General features: G+C 58.2%; 1 protein-coding gene across 1 annotated transcript; it reads right to left on the bottom strand.

The window, feature by feature from the left end:
• Nucleotides 1-664: 664 nt before the first annotated feature.
• On the bottom strand, nt 665-10,864 carry ARX (aristaless related homeobox). Its single transcript, XM_075539460.1, has 5 exons — nt 10,669-10,864; nt 8,166-9,018; nt 5,778-5,823; nt 2,671-2,999; nt 665-905 (listed from the first exon to the last, which is right to left on the bottom strand). The coding sequence occupies exons 1-5, from the start codon at nt 10,862-10,864 to the stop codon at nt 665-667; spliced, it is 1,665 nt and encodes a 554-aa protein (XP_075395575.1).
• Nucleotides 10,865-17,250: the final 6,386 nt, after the last annotated feature.

A 17,250-nucleotide genomic window follows, 5' to 3' on the forward strand; every position in this document is an offset into this window, starting at 1 on the left:
AGTCCATATTCTAGCAGTGTATTTCCCTTTGGTTTGATATAAAAACCTTGGTTGATGTATGAGAAAGAAGAGCACAGGAACAAGCCGCCCTTTCCTTTCAAAGAGTGCACTGTTCGCTATTTTACAGGCTCCCGGTGGCTTCCCTGGCCCGGGCTGCGCGCCGGGCCCCGAGCTGGGGAGATCAACCAGAGCGCCCAAATAGGTATTTAAAGAAAATCCAATCCAATCCAAAAAGCTAAGAGGGGACGGGGCGCCAGAGGAAGAGAGAGGTTGGGCTTTGACTTTAATTTTATTTTTTAAACTTCAATGGCAGGCGTCTAGGAGAGAAAAATCCGCCCTCTCCCCACCACACCCCCCCCCATCTTTTGGGTCAAGTGAGAGCAGGAGGGAGTGGGTGTCCAAGTTGGAGCGAGGTGGGCAGGGGCAGGGGCGGGGGCGGGTGGGCAGCCAGCCGAGGCGACGCAGCCTCCGGTCCCTCCCATAGCGCGGAGCCAGGGCTGCCTGGGCCCGCCCGCGTCAAGGCTGCGGCAGCGCGCGCGCGCTCTCGGGGTCTTCTCGGGGTGGGGTGGGGGGGTGCTGGTCCTCGGTTTCCATTTGGTCTTGAGTGGTGCTGAGTGAGGTGACCTTTCGGGGCGCGCCCGGGGCGCGCGGCGGAGGGCGGCCTTTAGCACACCTCCTTGCCCGTGCTGGTGCCCGGCAGGATGTTGAGCTGCGTGAGCTGCGCCGCGTGCTCCTTGGCCTTGAGCCGCAGCGCGGCTATGCTGGAGGCGCGTCTGTCCGCGGCCGCGGTGGCCGGGTCGGCCAGCGCGCCCGACGCCACCGCGCCTTCCACGGCCGGCGTGGGCTGTCTCAGGAGCGCGGCCGCGGTCGACGCGCTGGTCAGGGGGGCCATGGTGGAAAAGAGCCTGCGGGAAGAGCACACCGACACGGCGGGGTCACCGCCCCGAGCGAGCGAGCGCCCGGGGACGCGGCGGCGGCCGCCGGGCTGGAGCGCGCCGGCAGGGCTCTGCCGGGCCAGGGAAGTACAGGGGCCGGGGACCCTGGCTGTCACCAGGCCCCAAGCTCGGGCTCTGGGGTTTAGGTCACAAAAGGGGTGACTCCCAAGGCCCGAGGCGCTACCCGCCTGCCTTGCTGTTGGCCAGGCGACCAGGTGGAGACACGAGAGAAAAGGAGGTGGTGGGGAGCGGAAAGGAGGGAGAGAATGGGGTTCCCGCAGCCCCTGACATGAAGGGTGCCTTGGGGTAGCCCTTCTGGGCACCTCCTGGCTCCTTCCAGCCACAATGAAGGGGTGGGGGCGGACCACCCCGAGTCCAGATCAGATGACACCCCTGCCCCAACCCTGCTTTCACCCAGAGCGCCCCCACCCCCACCCCCCACTCAGGTTGCCCTAGCCCGGGCCGCCCTGGCCCCGCCTTTGGCAAGGCTGCGCGGGTGGGCGGAGCAAGGACCCAGACACCCAGGGCCACCCACCCCCTACCCCTGAGAGCACGCCGGCTGCCCTCTCCCCCCTACCTAGCCTCCCAGAGTGAACCTTGCTGCCAGCCTCCCCAGAGCCCCAGCCCTAAACTCCAGCTGTGGGTGGCGGCTTTTCCAATTCACTTATTGTCAGAAGGGGGAAAGAGGGGTGCGCGAGAGAAGCGCCTGGTCTCTCCTTCCCCTTCACTTTGCCCCCTCCAAAAAAAAAAAACCCAACAAGCTGACTGAGGGAGAAGAGTGGTCCATTCCTTGGTTCCATTAGGTAAACTGAGGCACTAACTACACTTGGATGCTCTCACTGTTTATTTTAGTGATTTGTAACATGGAACTAATTTTACTTCGATGGCTTTTTAAAAATTTTCTAGAAGATGATGTTTTGTTAAGTGACTGCGCAGTTGGAGGAATCTATTATTTCTTTGTTCTCCCCAAGAGAGATCATTGAAGCTGCATTCAGTTTTATTTTCACTGCACTTTCCAACTTAATACATCTCTCCTTTGTTTCTTTGTCTGTGTGATTATACCGACTTTATTTCATCATTCGATGATGTTCCTTTAAAGAAAAGGGGGTTATAATATAGGATGAGCGCTTTCTTTTATTTCCTTGTCTTGTTCCGCCATGGGGGTGGGGGGGGTTGCGCATATGGGGATATGGTTGGCAGCAGGGTCACTTGGGTGACAAGGAAGAGAGAGATGGAGGAGGGAGAAGAGCCCCATGCACCCAAGAGGGCCCTGGGGCTCCTGGGAGGACCGGGGCGCAGTCCCCCAGGCTGCCAGGCTTTGGGGCAAGAGCAAGGATTTTTTGCAAACCTAGAAAAGTCAGCCCTGCTCTGTGCCTACAACCTGTACAGGGTTACAGGAATGGCACCTGTAGTGGGGGCTGTGCCTGCCACCAAGGGGGGCTTGCACCCCTTTCCCTGGTCACTCTGCGGTTGTGGTTACAGTTGTTGCTGCCCCTGCCCTCCCCTGCCCCACTCAGTCCCAAGTCAACCCATTCCCTTCAAGACGCACTTTTTCTTTTTTAAAAGCAAAGTTACTTAGAGAGTATTTGCCTTGGCTCAGTGTCTGCAGTTGGGCCACAGAGAAGGTGGCTGTGGCCCCTGGCTGCCTACCTGCTTCTGTGTGTTAATGAGAGACAGATGGATGGACTGATGGGCAGACAGACAGACAGAGACACTCCCCGTGGCCGCGGGTTACCTGCCAAACGCTGGGCTGATGAAGGCCGGGTGCCGGAACACGGCGGCTCCGAGGAAAGTGCTCAAGCCCAGCGGCGCCCCGCTGGGCGGCAGGCTGGCCGAGCCCGGGGGCGGAGGTAGGCTCGGGAAGGCGGCGGCGGCAGCGGCGGCGGCGGCCGTCCAGGCCGAGTCGAGCGCAGGGTGGTGCGGCGGGAATGGGGTGGCATCCAAGTAGGGGCTGAGCGGATGGGTGGCGGAGAGCGGCCCCGGGAAGGGCAGCCCCGGGGGGTGGGTCTGCGCGCCCGCCTTCTCCCGTTTGCGCCACTTGGCCCGACGGTTCTGGAACCAGACCTGCGAGGGGAGAGAGGCCAGTGTGTTCGCTAGGCTCAGGCCCGCCGCCCCGTAGCTGCGGCGGTTCCCGCCTCCCAGCTTTGTCTGAACCCGCCTCGCCCTTTGGGGCGGCGGGGGACGGGGGGGGGGGGGGTGAGTGTTGGGGCCAAAGGGGGGTTGGAAAAGGGACTCCGAGTTAGGGCCAGCAGGACACCCGCGGCCAAGCAAAGCCTTTCCTGGGGGGACTCCCAGTAGGCCGGCTCCGTCCCAAGTTTCTCAGGGAAGTGGTTCTGTAGAGGCAGGGACCTGCAGGACAAGGCCCTGTGGCCTGCTTGCTGGGAGCCTCTGGGAACCTCAGTTTTCTACTCTGTGAAACGGGGGTGCTAAGATGTTGCTCCTACGGCTGTTGTGCAGAAGAACATCCTGTCCATAGCAACTCCTTGGAAGGGGCACGCAGCTTAGGGTCACCGAGTGCAGGTTGACCCAAGAACTGGCACAAACCTCTACCTCTATGAAAAAGGGCAGGCGGCTCATTTCTTCTTTTCAGAAAGATTTCTTAAACACCTCCCAGCCAAAAGCTGGCTTCTGAGCTTGGGGAAGGGGAGGGCGGAAAGGGATGCTCCTGGCAACTAGCCACCAAGCACCCATTTTAGGGGGTTGATTCTCCATAAAATGAAATGTGGGGTACACAGCCTGGGGGGGGGGAGGTCAGGCAAAAAAAGCACTGATTGCAGGGATGAGGCGTGACATCTAACAGTCAGGATATAAGATGCAGCAGAGACACTTTCCAAACGTTCCCAGCTAACAGGTTCTCAGCTTGCTTTGGGGGGGATGTGGATTCCCTAGGTTCCTTAAAGGAGCCTGTTCGAAGCTTGGGGGAGGCTGTAGGCACAATGGAGCTTCCTCATTGTTACTAGAAAGCCATTTCAGTAGAGACCTTTACCTGAAGTGTGGCAGTTACCGTCGCCTAAAAATAACCCCCCTTTCCCATGGAGGTATTTTGCCATGACCTGCTCATCACACCCACACCTGAAGGGTTTCCTATTTTTAGGGCTGGGCTGGTGCCTGCATACAAGTCTCAAAATTAAGAATGAACTCCAGGGCGATACAGAGAGTTACTTTCAAATAAACGGCAAGTGATCTCAGAGGAGATCACTTTTTTTCTTTTCCCTCTTTCTTTCTTAATTTGTAAAAGACATTGATTGGTGTCTTTAAAACTGCCGGGGTGGTGGTGGGGGGGAAGTTGGTGGCTGTGTTACTTGCACTAGCAGCTGAACTTGGTTAGACGTTGGAAAGGGATGAGATTAATTAAACATTTTTAACCCTGTTTAAAGGGTGTGTGTGTGTGTGTGTGTGTGTGTGTGTGTGTGTGGTGGGGAGCATCTCTAACATCCCCATAGCAATTTGGGAAGTACAGAAACACACACTAGGCTGGAAATTCTGGGGCTTGAAAGTCAGGCTTGAGGTGGGACCAGGCTGGGTGGGCAGCTTTTGTGTATTCAAATCTGTCTAGACCAGACTGTCCGCCACTCCTGGCCAGCAGTCAAAGGAGGAAAACATGGAAACCAGGCAGTGGAGGCAGAAGGCCCTTAAAGACATGGAGACCTTTCACAGAGGGCTCCTCTCTGCACCCAACCCCCCCTACCCCCACCCCGCCCCTCTGTTGCAATTATCAAGATATCCCCTGCCATTCCTCATTATTGAATTAATACCTCAAAGGCCCCCCAAAGGTAAACGAAAGGACTCTAATAATTCATATTCGCTTAATTACATCGCCCCCAGTGAATAGGGGGAGAGGAGGAGAGGAGGGGCACTCTCTTTCTTTTTAAAAGTTATTTAACTTTCCCACGACTCGCTCCCCTGAGATGAAAATGGGGAATTGCTGTCACATCTCTGTTTGACAATGGAGAAATGTGTCAACAGAAAGGAGGGGACAGGCCTCATCATTAGCCCTCTAATGCAAGAAGCTGTTGTGTAGTAAATGAGCCATATGGAATTTATTGTGCTTTATCAGCACTTGCTTTTGACTGTAAAGTGATTCACTCAGCTCCGAACCTGGGGACATCTGTTTTCTGTTGGCCATGGGGGCTGCCCAGTGTTGATCGTCTCTTTGGTTATGAGGCCTGGGTTTGGAAATGCACTCTGGTATGGGGCTGCAAACACCTTTAATCGCATTGCACTCACTCCCTATTAGATCAATGTGGGCTCATTGCTATAAAAAATGGGAAATCAAATAGCATTAGCCAGCTCCTTGTGCAGGCGGAGGGGAAATCAAACAGCATTTTGCCTTCAAATGGCCCTGTTTGTTCTAGCACTAAGTGGGCTTTTATGAAGCCCGATTGGAGACTTAATCGCAGCCAAATACCTGCTTGGAGCTGAGCGGATTTGTCTAACAACCAAATCCATGCTCCATCCCATTATTTCAATCAGGAGAAGTCGGTCTGTGGATGGTTTCCTATAGGGACTGAGGGGGGGGGGCACGGGAGGGGGCTCCTGAACTGCAGTCAGGAACCCTAAAACCCCTGTTCAGATCTGGACACCTTCCTGCCTCAGGCTCCCCAACCCCCCAAAACACCTCTCTGCCCATTCCTCGTGCCACCCCGAGCAGTCTTCCTTCACTTTGAATTATCTTTCCTGCCAAGGTCTCATTTGGGCGCTTTTTTACCCCCAATTCACTTTATGAGGGTGGGGAGGGTGTCTAACTCCGATGCATCCCAACCCCCTAGATCACCAATTGGAGAGGCTCTCCCTCTCTCCCCCCCTCCCCTCCCTGCCTCCCTTCTCTGCTGTGCAGCTCACCTGGACTCGCGCCTCAGTCAAGTCCAGCCTCATGGCCAGCTCCTCCCTGCAGAGAGCAACACAGACAGATCACAGCAGGTCCCAGCAGCACCCCCAGCACCTCCCAGTCCCCGGTGGGGGGACTCCTCCAGGAGAGTCTCTCTGGGGGCTGCCTGCCCCCGCCCCAAACGCAGGCCTCACTGCTTCACCATTGTGGAGTACCTACTGTGTGAGTGGAAGTACAAAACCATAATGCCTTGCCACTCACCGGATGCCATATTAATTACATGACATTCACACGTAACAGGGGTGGTCCCTGACTCTACAAGTTCACCAGACTGGACACTTGTCCACCTCTTTCTCCTAGCTAGTCAGACCAGAAACGCTCCCGCCCCCCGGCACACAGCACACGCCTGTTTTATCCTAATATTAGATGGGGGAAGAAATGTGCACTCAATTAAAAAGCAAAATAAAACTAACCAAACCTAAAAAAAAACCACCTTCTTGGCTTCTTTCTGATTTGTGGGTTTGTTTTGTGTGTGTGTGGTTAATCTCCCCTCCTCTTTTGCTCCATCTCTTTCCAGCCCTCTGCCGCCTGCCCACCTCCCTCCCTCACCCCACGGGTCACAATCCCCATTACCCTCTAGAGATATGTTAAGCTTGTTAACAGTTCAGTGGGGTAATTTTTCGATTAAACAAAATTCTGCGCACCTCCTGACTCCAGTGCCCACTACAAACCCTGCCTATCTCAGGGGAAGTCAATTTAGCTGAAACCCTACCCCGTCATTGCAGTTATTACTGTGACAATTAAGGCAAATAGGAAACCATTAAGATGCTGTAAAACGGCTTACGACCTGTTTACCGAAAATATGAGCGCGCCGAGAATAATTGGCTCTCCCCTCGCTAATATGAAAGTGCCTGGGCTGCCTGAGCCTGGGGCCCCGGGGCTGCTGCTGCTGCTGGCAGGGGACCCCTGGCTGCTGCAGACACTTCAAGTGAGGGAGCCCCATCCACACATACTTTCTGGTTGTCCCCTGCCCCCTGTCCTCTCCAGGCTCAGCACTCCTAGAAGGGCCCCAGCTCAGGCGCCTTGACCCTTGGGTGTGAAGGAGGTGAGGGTGGGGCTGAGAAGGGGGTCTGCCCCTGCTTACCTCAAAAACACTGTAAAGCACATATGGCCAGAGACACTGGCTGGCTCCCTTGCTTTATCAAAGACCCACTTGTGAGGCATGCAAAAAGCCAGTCTGCCAACTAGCTTCTGGATTGCACTCACCAAGTTTGAATTTCGTTTCTTTTTCTTCTGTCTGTCTGTCTGGCTGTCTTTTTTGAAAGCTTGGGGGGGGGGGGACTGGATAGCATGGGAGAGAGCCACGTTTAGCTCTTGCGGGACAATGGTGGACCCTGCCCTGAACCTGGATGTTAGGGGATCGATCGCCAGGCCCACCTGCTTTCTCCTGTGGCACCAAGGCGCTGGCAGCCTGGAGGTTCGGTGGCACACTTTGAAAAGCTCGCTGCCCCCGCAGATCCCCATCCTTTGCTCTGTGCCCACTAGGGGACGAATACCCTAATCCTAGTTCCAGGCCTGAGTCCAGCCTTGGCCTTGGGGTGGAAGAGGAAGGCCCCCAGCCCGCCGGCCGGCCAGTACCCCAAGCCAACTGTGTAAGCAGGGGCCCAGGGGTCTAGTCCCACAAATCCCAAGTCTCCCAGCAAAACGGGCCGGCGGGAAGAGGCCCGCACTTGGCCAGGTCCAAAGCCTGCTTGGGCACTGGTCCACAGAGTAAAATGTCCCCCGTTCCTTCATCCATGGCCAGCCAGACTCCCAGCCTTCCCGCATGCTCACGGAATTCCGTTTGCATTAAACGCACCCTGGGTTTCGGGTGGGAGTTGGGGGCGGGCGGGGGCAGTCGAGGGGGGAGCCGGAGCAGAGGGTCAAGATTCTGGTTGGTGTCCCGAGGTGTCAAGGCTTCCTGGCCAGCTCCGACTTTCTGGGGCATTTCAGGAGCTCAGCCTTTTGAAAGGCCTCCGCAGCAGGCCCCCGCTCCAGCTTTGCGGCGGCGGCTGACGCGTAACTGACACCCGGCGGGCTCCGGGGCACCGCGCGGAGGCCAAAAATAGCCCGGCTGCGCCCGCCCGCGACACTGTCAGGCGCCTGGAGGCCCGCCGGGCCTCGGCTTGTGCGCCTCTCTCAGGGGCACGTTAGGGAGCGCTTTGGAGAAGGAACCCCCTTTTCTCTAACTAAACGAGTAGTTGGAGAAAACCCAACCAAACTCCAGAGCGCCTGGGGAGGAAGGCCCCCTCCAGGCCCGGCCGACTCCTAGAACCCTGGGGAGAGGGAAGGGGGGGCGAGGTGGGGAAGCGCCCTGGAGTGAAGGTCCCAGGGACCTCCAGCCCGCCCGCCCTGGCGCATACCTGGTGAAGACGTCCGGGTAGTGCGTCTTCTGGAAGGCCCGTTCCAACTCCTCCAGCTGGTAGCTGGTGAACGTGGTGCGGTAGCGCCGCTGTTTGCGCTTCAGCAGCCCCTCCTCCGAGTCGCTGCCAGCGGACAGACACACGCTGTCCTCGCCGTCCTTGCCCTCTGCGTCCTCCGGGTGCAGCAGCAGCTCCTCCTTGGGCGACAGTTCCCCGCCCTCGGCGGCCCCGGCGGCGGCGGCGGCCACGGCCCCGGTGGCGGCCACAGCGCAGCGCCGGGGCTCCTTGAGCAGCGCGCGCGCGTCGTCCTCCAGGAGCTCCTCCTCGTCGTCCTCCAGCAGCTCCTCTTCCTCGTCCTCGTCCTCCTCGTCCTCCAGCAGCTCCTCCTCGTCGTCCTCCGCGCCCGGGGCGCCGCCGGCCACCGGGCCGCCGCCGGGGCCGCCCGCCGCACCCAGGCGCTCATCAGGGTGCGCGGCGCCCCCCGGGCCGCCCAGCTCGTCCAGCGCGGGCGGCGGCGGCACGAAGGGCGCCCCGTTCTCACGGTACGACTTGCTGCGGCTGATGCTCACCTGCGGCGCCTGGCTGATCTTCAGCGTGTCCCACGCGGCGGCGGCGGCGGCGGCGGCCACTGCGGCCCCCGCGCCGTCCGGTCGCTCCCCGGGCCGCACCGGCGGCGGTGGCGGCGGGGCCTCCCCCCGCGGGCCGGCCGTGGCCGCCGCCGCCGCCGCTGCTGCCGCCGCCGCCGCCGCGGCGCCATGGAGCAGGCGACCCCCGCCCGGGCCGTACAGGCGCCGCAGCTTGGGCGGCAGGTGCAACTCGGCCTCGAACGGGGTGCTGCTGCCCTTGGGGGAACCTGTGGGCAAGGCCGGGAGGCCGTCAGCGCGCCCGGCGCCCCTCCCCGCGCCGTCCCCGGGCCCACTTTGCGGGCTTGCTGGGGCTTCCCGGCTTGCGCGTCTCCCTCTCTCCCGGTCTCCATTGCTCTATTTCCCCTTCTGCCGCCCCCTCTTCTTTCCTCTCCTTCGCTCGTGCCCCGTTATTTTTCTTTCTTTCTTCATCTCTCTCTTGGCGGGCGGCGCCACTTCTTTTAGTATTTGCACTTTCCTTTTCCTGGTTCTTCTCACCCTCTTCTTTCGTTTCTTTATCCCTTTTTTTTTTCTCTTGCTCTCTTTATTTGCCCACTCCCTCCCATCCTTTCACTTTATCTCCCTGGCTCCCTCCTCTATTATGTCGTTGAAGCCCCCACCTGCCAATTTCTGGACAAGGGACAATCGGGAACACTCAACAACTTAAAACCAAACGCTACCCTGAAAACTTTGCGCAGGACCTCATTGCGCAGCTCTGCCGCCAGGTCCCCAGTGGGCAAGAGGGGCTCAGCCCTGCGGGTGACCCCTGCGGGGGACACTGGCCCTGTGGCCCCAGGGCGGGTCCAGGCCTCGCCCCTGCAGCCCCCAGCAGGAGGGGCCTGGGGCACCCAGCACGAAAAGGCAAAGGAAAATCACCCTGAGGAAAGGCGCGGCCAAAGGCTTGGGAAAGGGGAAGATAGATAGGGACTTTGAAGAAGCGCCTGGCATAGGGGCCACCAAAGACTAAGAAAAGGAGGAGGGGGGAAAGAAAAAGAAAAGGGAAAAGTCAGTTTTGATTTAAAGGGCCCCCTTCGCCGCCTTTGCCCCTTCTCTTTCAAGTGGCGCTGCGACTGGACCGCCGGTTTTCGGGTTTGACTAGAAACCAAGCCTTCTTGCCCTGAGACACCTCCACCGCCAGCTCAAGGAGAAACTTGAGCGGAACAGGTTCCGAGGGGAAAACCGACAGAGCCTCTGGAATTCTTAGTTTTTGAAAAAAGAAAACACAACCTTTCGAACCGCATCGCAAACAGCTCAACTATATGTAAAAAAAAGTAATATAACAGAGTGGGAAAAGGGCCGCCCCAAAGCCGCACATTGGGCAAATACAATGAGGAACATTAGGGGGACTCCTGGGGAGACAGTTTCTACAGGGCAGAGGTTTCAAAGGTCACAAGTAATCGACGTTTTTTGAAAAGTGTCCCCCGCAAACCCTAAAACCGCATCTAAAGAAATTCTCCAGGGAGGAAAGGCCGAATTTGCCAGCCCAGAGCCCCCATTTACAATCGGCTGGGGCCTCTTGTCTGCACAAGTTGTCGTTACAAGGATCTACCCTGACACCTAGTACTTCTGACCTGTCACCCCTTTCCAGAGTACACCCAAGGCTATCAGAGGGGGCATTTAAACCATCTATGACCAACACTGGAACCCAAGGGCCCCCCGGGAAGCACAGCCAGGCCTCTGATGCTGGGAAGCCAGGAGGGAGAGAGGGAGGGAGCGAGCGAGCGCCCCTGGAGAGATGTTTACCGCTCTGGGAAGCAGCAGGCCTCAGGGTAGTCCCCTCTGACTCCAGCTGGACCACCGGAGGCCCGCAGCTCCAACACATCAGCTGCCCCAGCCAGTGTCCAGCGCCCTTCACAGGGGCCCGCAGGGCGCAGCCTTACCTTGCAAGGCCTTCTCCTGGTCGGCGCGGCTGGCCAGTGGGGCGGGCAGGCTCTGGGCCGCCCCCAGCAGCCGCATCTTGCACGGGCTCCTCCGGCCCAGGATGCTGTCGATGCAGTAGGAAGAGAGCAAAGTTGGCGATTTACTTTTGCACTCGGGCCTCTCAGGGCAGCCCTCGTCCTGGTACTGGTTGCTCATGGCTGGGGCTTTCTCGCTGGACTAAGTGAGCTGATCCCTGGCTGCCTCTCCCAGCGGGTGGATGGCTGGGTGTGTGCGGGGGGCTTGGGGGTGGGGGAAGGGCTGGTGCTAACGGATCGGGCTGCGATCTCTGTGCTCTGCCTCCCTCGGCTGTCGGCTGCTGGCTCCCGCCCTGCCCGCGGCCAGAGCTCGCCCTCTCCGCGCTCAGGACAGGCGGTAACAAGTGTAGTGAGCTGGAGCGGGGAGCGCTGGAGTCTCTCTCCTCCACGTGCTGAGAGGCGCTGTGTGATTGGCTCTCGCTAGAGGCCGGGCTGCGTCGGGCTGGGGGCGCGGCGCAAAGCCCGGACTGGATTTTGGAGGGGGCGCGGGAGGGGGCAGCGGGCACGCACCAGGGCCAATGCTGTATGTTGTGTCTGTGTGTATGGAGTGTATTTGAACTAACAACTTTAGAAGTTTGCCATCGCCTTCTGGCGGCCCCTCCTTTCGCCCTTTCAGGTGGGCCCAGGAGCTCCAGCTCTTTCTGATGTCAAGGCCTGTAGGTGCTATCAAAAGACCCGAAGGCTCGCTTGCTTCGCAGAAGGCAGGTCAAGTAGGCTCCTGGCCAGGCAGGCCTGGCACCCCGCAAAGGCGAGTTTGAGTAGGCCTCAGTGGCGCTTGTGGGCCCTGGACTGTCCGGCTCCGACTGGCCTCCTGGGCCTGGGGGACAGACGCAAGTCACACCTGGTGCCTGGACGTCCAGTTGACTCTTGTGACCCTAAACCCTATGCTATTTGTCTTCACCCAGAGACCAGCTGTTGCTACCTTTCTTGTTGGCAGAGTTCCCCCCAAAAACCCCCTTAAAGCCAGAAGCTCTGCCCAATGCGTGACCTCCCCTAGAGTCCCTAGGGAGTGGGAAGGGACCCTTGAGGGCCCGCTGAGCTGTGAAGGTGGCCAGGGACAGTCTAGGGTCTCCCCCTTCGTCCAGACTCACCTTCCCCTCCGAACCTCAAAAGTTCATCTCTGTTAGTGATGCGATCACCCAGAGGCTGGACGACCTTGAACCAAGCCAAGGAACAGAATGTACTGATGACCCTGAGTGGGAAGGCACTAGGTGTGATCGCAGCCCCCAAATCTCAGCGCCACCCCCCCTTCTCCTGGATCCCCAGGCTGGGCCCCCAAGAGTAAAGGGGAGCGGGGTAAGCCTGAGGGCCAGCGCGTTGCTTCCCAAAGCAGCGGCCGGCCAGCGAGACAGCCCAGAGCCTGGCCTGGAGAGGGGCCAAGTGGCGGCCTGCGGCAACTCGGGACCTTCAGGGCGGGGCGGGCAGGCGGGCGGGGGGGATAGGTGTTGGGGGGGGGGGCGAGGGCCGGGGCGGGGTAATCCACGCCGGGTTTTCCTCTCTCAACCCCTTCAATGTGTCAAAGAGAACAAGCGTTTTACAAAGGATTATACTTGAATCACTTACAGTCAGTATTAAAAAATACAAGGATGTATAACTCAGATTTATTTTAACAACTATAAACATCTGCATAACTCTTGGATGCTGGTAGGCGGCAGACAGATCGGGCTGGCTTGGCAGGAGCATTCAAGATACAACTTGGGGGGGGGGGAATGACGGGTCAGTAGCCAGTGGGTTCACCGAGCCGATCGCCGCCGGGCGGCTCCTCCGACTACTATTCAAGGCCGAAGGGAAAGCTTTCTGGGGGCCCGCTGGCCTCCTGCTCTCTGGCCGCCTCCGTCGCTTGCTCGCTCGCTCGCTGGGTTTTAGTTTTGCATTTTGGGCCCCTACCCTTAGACGCTGGGGTGGGGGGAGCGGAGCGACCGCTGACAATCGCTTTGCTTTGGAGCCCTCTGGGCGCTTCACGGGCACCTGGGACGGTCTCCGGCCTCTCCGCCGTCTGCCTTTTCCGTGCTCGCCAGCAGTTGAGTTGTTTTTGAGCCGGTGCCCTGGGGCTTTCGAGCAGCCCGGGGTGCTCCCCATCCCCCCACGACCGCCCGGGGCAAGCCCCGTCCGGGTGCGGGGGCGCCTCCGAGTGGAGCGACGGAGAGACGCAGCGGGGTCCGGGGCGCCCCTCGGCTGGCTGCGGGGCGACGCCAAAGCATCGCTCCCTCCCCGGCGGGGCCTGCGCCGGAAATCCACAAGACCCGGCGGCGATGGGCTCGCGGCGACTTCAGAGTCGGCTCCGCACGCGCAGGGAGCGGGCTGAGAAGCAGGCCAAGAAAAGATCGGGTTCAGCCGGAGAGACTCAAATGCCCAAATCTGGGCCCAGAACCCCATGGGGTCGCAACGCTCTGAGTTTGAAGATTCATTCGCCTCCGTCCTCCCCCCCTCCCCCTTCTGCAGCTGTTCCCCCTTCTTTTAAAAAGCAGCCAGACTTTCTGCAGGCGTGTGGGGTGTGTGTGTGTGTGTGTGTGTGTGTGTGTGTGTGTGTGTAGTTTAATTTGGAGTTGCCACAGCAAAGGGGGAGGTTAACATAGATGGAATGACCTGTAGAACTAAAGTGAATTCTATTCTTGTCAGGGGAAGGGAGACCCGAGTGAAGACACTAGCTTTATCTGCGCCGTTGTTTGTTTGTTCTGGTATCTTTTGGGTCAATCTTCCCAACAGAGGCACCACCTTTGGCCTCCTGGAGAAGCCCCCCCACCCCCACCCCACCCCGCCAAGGTCCACACCCAGCAGCCCTGAAATTATATTGGCCCATTTCAATACCCCACTTCAAAAATGATAATTGTTTCTTGTCCTGAGCGATTAAATCAAACACCACCACCACATAAAACCAAAGCCAACCAACCAACCAAAGCCCAGAAACTTTTCCAACACCGCAAAGGGAAACAGATTTTGCTAGCGTCTCCACGGTGTGTAATGAGAACGTGGGTTTAAGACGGGTGTGTGCGCGCTCCTTCGTGTTGTTTTCAAACATAGGAGATTTCCTCTAAGAGCGAAGAAGAAGGAACGCGGGTTGTTGACTCGGCAAAAGTGAGAAAGAAAAGGACTTTCCCATTGAGCACGATTTCAGAGGTAGTCAGTTAGTAAAAGGACACACGACTTTTTTTTTAACTTCACTTTCTTTTATCCACTAATCTAACTAATTTCATTTGCGTGCTAATTATTCACCTAGGCACATTCTTCTTTGCATCGCCCAGCTCTTCAACTCTACAGTAGGGCTGCCTTCTTCTGGAGAACAATGGTTCAAGGTTCGTCCGCTGGGGAAAGCCGGCACAGAAGCCAGGGGACTATGATTACGGCTGGAAATCAGCCTGTGAGCATTTAAAACTCTTGTTTATGATCAAAAAGGGGTTTGTCCGGAGCACTGGAAATAATAATTTCCTAGAAGAGGTGACGACAAGACACTTTCCTTCCTGTGGTGAGAGCTAATTCTACATTGTAGTTTTAAAATTATATTGGCAAGAAACGCGGGATAAGGGGGTGGCAGTTGGATGTCATTATCCAGGAAGGGGGACAAAAGGTTTAACCCTGCACGCACGTTTCATTGGAGTTGTTTTAATTCATTGTGCAATATACACATGGATAAATAGAGCCATGATGGGCTTCCAGCCGCACCGGACGCCTCAGGTCCCCTTAAATTATGAGCAACTTCTTCAAAACATATATTTAAACAATAGAAATAAACTTCACTGGAGTCTGGCGACCAATTTGGAAGCCATTGGAAGGGAAAACAATAAGTCTGATTACACAACGAGGAGTCTCTGCGTGTGAGATCCCCTTGGCCAAATCCTTTTATTTATTTCATGTCTCTCCCTTCTCCTCCTCCTCCTCCTCCTCCTCTTCCTCTTCTTCTTCTTTTTAAACAAACTTTCATTCATTTATGGTCTTCTGCAACCTGCTAATTTAACACTGGAGCGCGTTATTGCAGTGTTAGGAGGAGAGAAAGAGGGAGAGAAAACAACAATACTGCAATGATCCAAATGATACAGTAGAATTATAGCAATTATAGTTCTACTTGTGGAAGAAAACCTTGCTGAGATCAGGCAAACAAACTGAAGCCTTGTGAGGATAACAAGCGTGGCGATTGACAGCCGGTGCTGGGAGAGCCAGGGCACAAACAGAAATATTTGCCTCCCCCACCCCACTCCCTTAACTCCTACCAGGCAAGGTTAACCTCCTCAAAAGCTGCTTCCAGAGTCGGGTGTACTTCGGAGTCTGCGGTTTCACAGCGCAGAATTCAGTGTCGGGTTCCCCTGTGAGCAAGGTGAGCACAGGGCTGCCCCGTGCTACTTACTGGTACCCATGTGTAGTGAACAATTACACATACACACACACACACACACACACACACACACACACACACCCGCGGCCTCCCCCCACCGCCAGCACCACATCTCTCTCTCCCTCAGCCCCACAGCACCTTCCAACAGAACATAGAGTACCTGCCAGTAAGCAAGGGCTTCCTTGTGCTTACTCACTCCTCTGTCCTGACCGCTTTCCGCAGGTGGTGAAACCCCTGAGAAATGCTTCCTGACACATGACGAATTAAGCACAAGGAAATCCGTGCTTACTTACCTTACGGGGTAATCCGCCCCTGGCCCAGAGCCAGGTCTGTCCCCCTGGAAGGCTGATCATAGGAAAAGTGCCATCAATCGCTTGCCTAACACTTGCCCCTGGCCTGGGCAGCCGCCCCCTGCTTGCCCTCCAGGGCCGCCTTCTGCACCACCGCCCCCCCCCGCCCCCATCTGTTCGCCACCTTCCACCCCGCCGGAGAGGGGGTTGGTCGTTTGCCCGTGAACGCTTTGAGCAGGAAGGTGCGAGGGGACACGGGACAAGCCCATGGGTTTTCGGGGAGCTTTGATGGCCAGGCTGCAGCGCCCGAGCCGGGGACACTGCGGGCGGGCTCGGCCGGGCGTGGCGGCTCAAGTGCGGGAGCCGCTGCCCCGAGAGGCCACCTCCCTGGCGTTTCTTCGCCACTTGGGGTTGCCCCTCTGCCGGGAGGCGGGGAGCAGCCAGTTCTGAGGCGCCAACAGGGCCCCCGCCCCATCACCTCTCGGCCGGCCACCCAGGCACTGGAAAGCTTTGCCCGGAGCCCAAAGCTGGGCGACCGGGTCGCGACACCACGTCTGGCCGGGAAAGCGGGGACGTGCACATTCTCCCTCAGTCACGAAGAAAGTGGCCGCACGGGACACCCCCGCTCCCTCCCTCCCCCTCCTCCCCGGCCTGGGCCGAAGCCGCCCGGTCCCTCCAGCTTTCCCGACCCCAGAGGAAAACTTCTCCACGCGCGGTCCCTCGCACCCTCTGGGGTCTCCCAAACGCCGGCCACCGGGACCCCGGGCGTGCAGGGCCGCTACTCGTTTACGGCAGCGCCCCGCGACCCTGCGCGGAGCGGGGACAATGATTGGCGAGAGACCACGCGGAAGACCGCGCTCAGGCCAGGCGCCCCGGGCCGGCCCGGGCTCCCAGCCCAGCAGGGGCCGGGGGAAGCTGGGCTCGGCGCCACTGGCGGAGCGCGCCCCCTAGCGGGGCCTCGGGGCGGGCAGGGGCCTCCCGCTGCAGCCTGGGGGGCGAGGGAGGGGGGGCGGGCGGGCTGAAGTTGGCAGGTCCGAGGGATCCGGCAGGAATGAATGGGAGAAGAAAACAAAAGCATTGGCAACATTTCCAAGTGTTCAATAAAAGCCCCATCTGCACCTTTCTTCTCCACTGTGTTCGTGGTTAATGTCCCCCCATGCGCGCGGGAGGAGCGAGGGGAAGATAATGGCTGGTGGACTCTTGCGGGCCGAACCCAGGAGGGGTACCACTGGGGGTGGAGCCAAGGCGAGCTTGTTTGGCGGCCATCGAATGAATCCTAATCCCAGAGCCATAGTCTCTGGGTGCCGGTGTGGACCAGGTGGCCTGCGCCCTCACCTTCCTCAGACCCTAGGGAGGCCTGTTCTTAAGGTCGCTTACACTTATTTTCTTCACTGGAAGTCTCACTTTCTGACTCGAGAATCTTCCACTCTCTGATGCTAAAGTTCCTCCTGCCATTCTGATTTTTGGATCCCCTGGCTCTGGGGGACCCTGACTCACCCCTTTGCCCACTACCCATCCACCACATGGCATGCTATTTCTTTTGCTCTGAGTGTGTGAACCCCAACTTCTCAGTCAGAAAAAAACAAAACAACACCCCCCCCCAATCCCATAACCCGTCCCCCTAAGGCGGCCGGCCACCTCCAACCCTCAGGCCTACGGGATTTTAAATTCCCTCCAGTCCACCAACTTAGGCCAGGCCTGGAAACGCAGAGTCGTGCGAACAACTCTTTGGAGTTCCTGGTTTTGTAATGTGTGCCGCTAATTGGGAAGTTCGCCGCGAGGCTTTCCCCTGCCCATAAAAGGCTGGGGTGGCAGGGTGGGGGGACAGGTGGAAGGGCTCCTGTGGGAAGGGAGGCGTGGGTGCCCCGTGGCTAATGAAGAGTTGCATTG

Source organism: Tenrec ecaudatus, chromosome X, assembly GCF_050624435.1.
Source record: "Tenrec ecaudatus isolate mTenEca1 chromosome X, mTenEca1.hap1, whole genome shotgun sequence".
Classification (NCBI taxonomy): domain Eukaryota; kingdom Metazoa; phylum Chordata; class Mammalia; order Afrosoricida; family Tenrecidae; genus Tenrec; species Tenrec ecaudatus.

Coding starts and splice junctions, on each gene's coding strand:
- ARX (XM_075539460.1), bottom strand. CDS start 10,864: ATGAGCAACCAGTACCAGGACGAGGGCTGCCCTGAGAGGCCCGAGTGC. Junction 9,019..10,668: donor CCAGGAGAAGGCCTTGCAAG/GTAAGGCTGCGC, acceptor CCTTGCCCACAG/GTTCCCCCAAGGGCAGCAGC. Junction 3,000..5,777: donor TGACTGAGGCGCGAGTCCAG/GTGAGCTGCACA, acceptor CTCCCCTCGCAG/GTCTGGTTCCAGAACCGTCG.